The 7,240-nt window shown below is 38.4% G+C and overlaps 1 protein-coding gene across 1 annotated transcript; it reads right to left on the bottom strand.

Moving 5' to 3' along the window:
- Positions 1-5,003: 5,003 nt before the first annotated feature.
- Positions 5,004-5,850, bottom strand: LOC104452538 (dirigent protein 23). Its single transcript, XM_018877434.2, has one exon. It carries the CDS (start codon positions 5,652-5,654, stop codon positions 5,067-5,069), a length of 588 nt encoding a protein of 195 aa, XP_018732979.2. The 5' UTR covers positions 5,655-5,850; the 3' UTR covers positions 5,004-5,066.
- Between the last annotated feature and the right edge of the window lie 1,390 nt (positions 5,851-7,240).

The following is a 7,240-nucleotide window of genomic DNA, read 5'->3' as shown; positions in this document are numbered from 1 at the left end:
TTGTAAGTTAGGATTATTAACAGAATCCTCTTTTAAAATTGTTATCGTGGCATTATCCATTGATGGACGTGTAAAATTGTTGATCTTTGAAATGGCACACATATAATAGGGTTTCTTTGGCAAAAATTGTGAGCCGCTATAAATTTTTCGTGCCATGAGTTTACACTAAACCAAGTTATTAATTTGGAATCTTTTTTTTTTTTGGTTAGGGCTTAAATTTTTAGGAGTGAAAAATATTCAAGCAGGTGAGCAATTATAACTCTAATTCTCCAATTATTAATGGATTATTTGCTATTATCTCTTCCATGGATGTAGATAGCAAACCACATAAATATTTCATGTCCTTTATTATTCTTCATTTATTTTCAGATTCTCTCGCATGGACTTCTTTGAAAGATTATGTCATTTTCACGTTAGTATTTCAACAATGAGAAATTATGTAGCAATGTTAGTTGGGGCTTGCAATTATTTTCCATATTTATTTTGTAGTAAACTAATTTAAAATGTTATTAAAGAACGGCAAACGTTTAATTTCTTTAAAAGTTCTAGTCTAGAAACTATAATTGGGAGTTACGCCTAACTTAACAATTATGATAGACTTTCAAGTCTACCAAATAGCTTTATTACAGAGTTACTTATAGATTTCATGGACTAGCACATAATGAATATTTTTGCCCTTTAGCCGTGAAGCATGGATGGATTCCTACTGAATGTTTCTGTCCATGAGTGCTGGAAGAAAGGATCGATTTGTCAAGAATATAGGTAATGAATCTCTACAAAGCTTTTAAGAATTAGAGGTGAATAATATAGAAAATATTCGACTGTTTATAAGGGCCATGTCACTAACTAACACGGTGTGTATTTTTTAGTAAATTCATTAAAAATTTAATACTTATCACGCCTATCCTCTTTTCTATATCTCTTCCTCCTTCATCCAGCCACCGCCCTGCCCCAAGCTTCCACACTTCTCTTGGCTATCTTCACCAGCAAATCATCGATGACGCGTCTAGGCCAACCACCGCCTCCATCGTCTTCGTTGCCGGCTCCATCTCCATCGTTTTCGTCATCAAGGCCATCCATGCACGCCCTATGCATGCCTCGTGCACGTGCTGTTTACATTCCAAATGCATTTTCTAGAAGACTTCCAGCAAAAGATTAATGAGAATTTTCCCCTCAGAATTTTGGGCTAGAAGACTTCTAGCACGTGTTGTGTCCCCCTTTTTTATAAAAAAAAAATTAATTAAAAAATGGAAAGATGGCTTGATGGAGACCTTGATTAAGCTGTTAACTTTTAGTGCTAGATTTAGCTTAGTTTCAAAGCATACGTATAAATAAGAGATATTAATGAATACTTTTGATATAATTTAGTTTTAGTAAATTGATCTTTTGGATGAGAAATTTGATCCACTTTGAATTTAGCTTATAATTTGTCTGACACTTTATTATTTTTGCTTCATTAATTTTGCTTTCTTACACTTTATTTTTATTTTTGAGCCATTCTTACACTTTTGTTTATGGTTGATCAGTGCACTCTCGGGATTTTTTTTAAATATATATTTAAGATGTGCTTCTATTGTCAACCAACGCAAACCTAAAATTCAATCTTTTGCCATTGAATAATATTTAAAGCAAACCGTGGCAATCGATTTCTAACCTATTGATAAGATCGCACATTAGTCTTAATGTTACTTGTACTTGGTAAATTTATCTATAGTAATGTAAATGATTTTCATATCATTAAAATTAAAAACATATTATTTTGGTCGCGTTCTTTTTCATGGGTGTAATATCAACAAAAATCAATCAACCGAACCAAATAATGGTTAACCAAAAGAAAGGTATACGGGGCAAACAGAATATTATCTTATATGAGTAATCTATCTAATCAGGAGTGCATAATATTAGCTTAGGTGGAGCCCAGATGGCCACTATTTTTTCAATATAGAATCCATATTTTGTAAGATGTAGATTTCTCTTTACTCTAACAAGAAATTGTATTTTACATAGTTAACAAGTTGAATCAAACAATGAGCTTTCGTCCTTCTGTTTAGCAACAACTATCATTCTCATAAAAAGACTAGAGATGCAGTGAAGCATATAAAATTAAAAAGGTAGTGAAACGCTCACGCAACCATCTCCCAAATTTTCTAGTATTATAAACGCAAAATATCCAATTATCTAAAAACAAAAAAATAAATAACTTGTATGGCCTGTTTGTTTATTTCTGTTTCTGTTTCTTGGAACACAAATTTCTGTTCTTTTGTTCCGTGTAACAAAAAAAAAAAACAGAAACACGTTTGTTTACACTTTTGTTCCCAGGAACAAAAAACCTATTTTTTTATTTTATTTCCGGGAACAGATTTGGAACAGAAACAAAAAGTAGAAAAACTTGTTTCTTGTTCCCGAGAACAATTCCGAGAAACACTTGTTTTTCTTCTTCTTCTTTTCTTCTTCTTTTTGGCCGGTCACTGGCCTCGGCTATGGCTAGTGATCGGCCGTTGAGGGCCAACGACCTCACCGGAGTGTCGTCAGCCCTCGGCGAGGCTTGGCCTCACCTAGGCTAAGTGAGCTCAAGCTCGCCTAGATCAAGCGAGGCCGAGCTTGCCTAGCCACTAGCAATGCTTGGCCTCACCGAGCCACCGCCAAGTAGGCGTCGCCCAACAGTGGCCCGGTGAGGCCGAACCTCATCGGTGGCCTTGGTGGTCAGGCGAGGTCATCGGCGAGGCTTAACCTCGTGCAAGCGATGTGAGGTTGGCCTCGCCCTGGCCTAGCGAGGCCGAGCTTTGTTGCCGGTTGGCGACCAGCCAAAAGGAAGAAAGAAGAAACAAAGAAAAAAAAGAAAAAAGAAGAAATAAAAAGAGGAAAAAATATTAAAAATATTAAAAATTAAAAGAAACAAAAAAAATTATACAAGTTTACCAAACTTATTTCTGTTTCTGGAGTATAAATTTTTTGTAATTACCAAGCGCGTTTTTATACTTAGAAATTGTTCCCTGAAATAGAAAAAAAAAATTATTCCCCGGAACATAAACGTTGACAAACGTGCCCTTAATATCTCAAACCATTGTCTATTACTGTTTGAATAAATAAATTTTTAAGTTCACGGACATATGAACTCATCTACATTAAATCTCATACCAAATTAACTTGGGGAAACAGTCTCTTCTATGGAGTAACGAGAGTTCAAATAAAAAGAATCTGAGAATTGGAGATTCGGATATGATATTTTGAAAAAGTTACAGAATGAAAGTATAAATATAATTTGATATTCTGGAACATACTTATGCTCCATTCTTTTAAACATATCAGTTTTCTTTTTGGTGTGTTTCATAAGGCGAAGATGCTTTTTAGATATAAAAAAAAAAATTATACGGACAGATTTTCTTAATGGGAAGAGTAGGTGAGAAGCTTCAAATCAGAATCTCTTATCAGATATCGAAGTGTTTACATTAAATAAGAAAAGATCGAAGACAATAGACAAGAGAAAGAGAGAGAAAATGGAAAAGGCCGATTTGTTTTTTGTTTTTGTTTTTTGGTAATAAAAGTCAGTTCTATTAGTGTTTCAGTGTATGCATATGTGTGGAGGACAAACTTCTTTACTTAAGTCTTCGTCTCCAATCTTCCTTTTACCTTGACGGCTCTCGATGGATAGAACGATAAAGTATGTACATTAAAAAATACAGAGAAGACCTTAGCCATATCTATATAGGCATGTCTAATGAACCCATCTATCACTGGTCACTACTAGAACGCTATGCTTATAGTAAGCCCTCCTACCACATCTTTACTAGACCAAGATGTGTAAATCCAAATATAATTCGGTAATATAATTTTACTTAAGTTTTCATGCATTGCCTAATATATTGTAAAAGCCTGTTCAAATGCACCAAATCCAATTATTAAGTTGAACAAGACGTGTAGCCCTGAATATTATTGTTAGGTGGTGGTTGACTGAGCTTGCTGCGTGACAGTTTTCCAATTGAAACCAAATCAAGACATAATCTTAGGTTTCAGTAACTTTAAAATGGGAACTCCAAAATATAATAAAAAATTTAACGTCGACTGCATCAACTTTCATAATTATTAGGTGGGTAAAATCATTGACGTTTTCAGCAAGCTTCATTTCACATGGCAGCGACCATTGTAACATTACCTACTCAGTGATAAACCGAGTCCAATTTATAGTTCATCTAGAGCCCACACATGAAGATTCCAAACCACCAAAATCAATGAAAAATCACGAAGCACGTAGAGCATAACCAAATTGGAAATGACAGAGCATCCGCACACAACTAGAACGATGTAGGGCCTGTTTGGCAACGTGCCAAATAGTGCCAGATTTTGATTTTTGTTTTGGGGAATCAGTTTGGGACGAGAATCGCGTTTGGTAAAATTTTTGTTCCGGGGAACGATTTTAGACAAGATTTGAGAATAAAAAAAAATTTGATTCTAGTCCGAGAATCAGAAAAAGAATCAAAACGATAAAACCCTTGTTCTTCTCTTTCATCATCTCGGTTGCCATCCGCCATCACCCGCCGCCGTCCACCATCGCCCACCGCCGCCCGCCGCCGCCCGCTGGTCGCCGGTCCGCCGCCGGTCACCAGTCCGGCGAGGTCGCCGGAGGCTCGCCAGGCCAGGTCGAGGTCCGACAAGCTCGCCGGAGGCAAGCCCGGCCACCGGCGAGGCTCGGCCGACGAAGGACGACCTCGCCGAGGGCCGGTAATGCTCCGGTGAGCGTCGCCGGCCCTCGTCGGCCGTCGCCGGTCCGGCGACCGGCCAAATGAAGAAGAAGAAGAATAGGAAAAAAAAAAAAAAAAAAAAAAAAAAAGAGAAAAAAAGTAAAAAGTAAAGAAATTATTTAAAATTTATTTAAAAAAAATTGGAACATAATCAATTAATACGGTACCAAACGCAATTCTATTCCAGAATCAAAATTTTAAACAAGTTACAAACGCGCTTTTTACTCGTAATCAGCCCAGGAACAGAATCGTTGCCAAACGTGCGTAATTTCCTTCATAACCTTTGGATTGGACTACAACACAAGCCACGATATATCTACAAAGTGTCTAGTAATGCAAAACTATGACCTTATATTCAACTACAGCATCGCCAGTGGTGAGGTTGAGAAAGTACGTCTTCGCCGTCACGACCCCACTTGCCAGCCGGAAAACGCCAGTCCCACCAACGACAGGCATCTCCCGAAAGGTCTCGAGTGCCGGATTGTGGCCCAATATGCTCAGGGTGCTGCCGTTGTACTCCGGGGTCGTGAATACGAGGTTCATGTTCATGTGCAGGGCCGTCGACTCAAGCCCAACTGAGCCATAGAACCCCTGTGCCCGGCCAACAAGGGGGGACTCTGGCTCAGGGCCCTTGGTCAGCGGGTCGTCGATCATGTTGACCACCCCAAAAAGCGTTGGGGACTTCTCGGTCATCGTGGACTTGGCGACGCGCACTGCCGTGGGGTTCCTTCCAGAGAGCGTGTCGTGGAAGTAGAAGTGGAGGCGTGTGGTCTTGCGCTTGGCGTGGCTAAGCCTAGTGAACCAGGCGTCCAACTTCACGAGGTCATCCGCCTCGGCACGGGCGAGTGTCGCCACCGTGGCCACCACCAGAGCAAGAGCTGCCACCACCATTGCCGTTAAACCTGGCTTGGCCATCTCTGTATCTCGATCTGAAATCGCTGGGAAAGTAGATACTATTGGAAGGAATTTATAGGCGGAAATGAACCCAGAAAGGAGCCTTCTAAAGAAGACACCTGCAGAGAAAGATGCAACAAAAGAGTGATCGAGACCAATCACTTAACTGGTCGTGCTTTTTCACTAGGGACAGGCTTCATCATGTTGTCTACGTTATGAAACGTGAGTGCAACATATATGGACAGACGTGAGGCTAGGGGTTAATCGGTCATAGGACGAAAATAATTTTTAAAAATCGAAAGATTCACGAGGGACCACCGAGTCAATCACGCGTAAGTACCGACTTTGCATCGTCCTTGAGGTTTTTGATTTGCAAATCGACAATAATAATTTCTTTTTGATCAGAAATTGACTGTTTAAGAGCATGCTTTGCACGAAAGAACGTGTTAGAAAAAGGCATATGAGCTCTGCATATGCAGGGTAGGTGAATGCACAGTAATTTCATTTCACTTGATTTTATCGAAAATTTGAATGTAGGGAAAGCGTTATTAGCATGTTACATTTCTTCAAATCGAAGGAGTATTAACGACGAATGCTCATTAAGAAAATCGTTTATCCAATGTAAACAAAACGTTCAAACCCAAGATCACCTATACATTACATATTTATTCGGTACACTTGAAAGATTATTCAAATTATTAGCACTTGCCTAATCTACAGATTTGGTTCTGATCAAGCCACTTTACTTTTGGATTCTAATCGAGCCTCTTTACTTAGGTCTTTCTCTCCAATCTCCCTTTACCTAGATCACACTTAATTTTGCGTATAATTGCTTCTACAGAGCCCATCTATCATTGTATACGGTTAGGACGTCATGTCTATTGTACACTGTCCCAACACATTTCTATTATTCGATTATGCAATTGAACTTGAGTTGTCATGCGTTATCTAATATCATACAATAGTCTTGTCTATCGCAAATATAAAGTGATATCGCAATCAATGGCATTGTATATTAATATGGATATCTTCCAATATGCTCTACTCTCTCACGCCAACGTTTATGATTAGAGTTTGCAGCAATGAAGTGTCTCGATTCATGTTACCGGACCCGATTATTGGATATTTTCAATTATTTTGTAGTAAAGTTAATCAAACCCAATCAAATATGTTGGCTTGGGTCAATTAGCGCTATCTAACATAAGCTAGTTGGTGCAATGGGGGAATGGGGGAATGTTGACGATAGACTTTTCAATGCAATCCTTCTTTTTCTTTTTCGTTTGGGGGGCGGTAGGCGGTAGGTGTGGTAACCGATCCAAAGAGAGATAAGCACATTAGTTCAACCACAAATTTTCACCCCATGGAAAAATTGAAATTAAGGTTTTATTTATTTATTTAAAATCTTTATGAGAAAGGGCACTCTAATCTATATGACGTTTAAAGCCGAAATTGAGAGAGCGATAGTTACAGTGCTTTCGCTTTTAGCTTAATGATCTGTTGCATACTGGGTTCCTATTCTTACTGGATCTAAATTTCTGCAAATGAATAAAGAGGAACTACATGAATATTCATCCTCTTATTGAATTTAAAATTAATAGAGGATAAAC

This window comes from Eucalyptus grandis, chromosome 7, assembly GCF_016545825.1.
Source record: "Eucalyptus grandis isolate ANBG69807.140 chromosome 7, ASM1654582v1, whole genome shotgun sequence".
Classification (NCBI taxonomy): domain Eukaryota; kingdom Viridiplantae; phylum Streptophyta; class Magnoliopsida; order Myrtales; family Myrtaceae; genus Eucalyptus; species Eucalyptus grandis.
This window is presented reverse-complemented; position numbering and strand designations above follow the sequence as displayed.

What these genes read in the sequence shown, in the direction of transcription:
- LOC104452538 (XM_018877434.2), bottom strand. Translation starts at nt 5,654, where the DNA reads ATGGCCAAGCCAGGTTTAACGGCAATGGTGGTGGCAGCTCTTGCTCTG.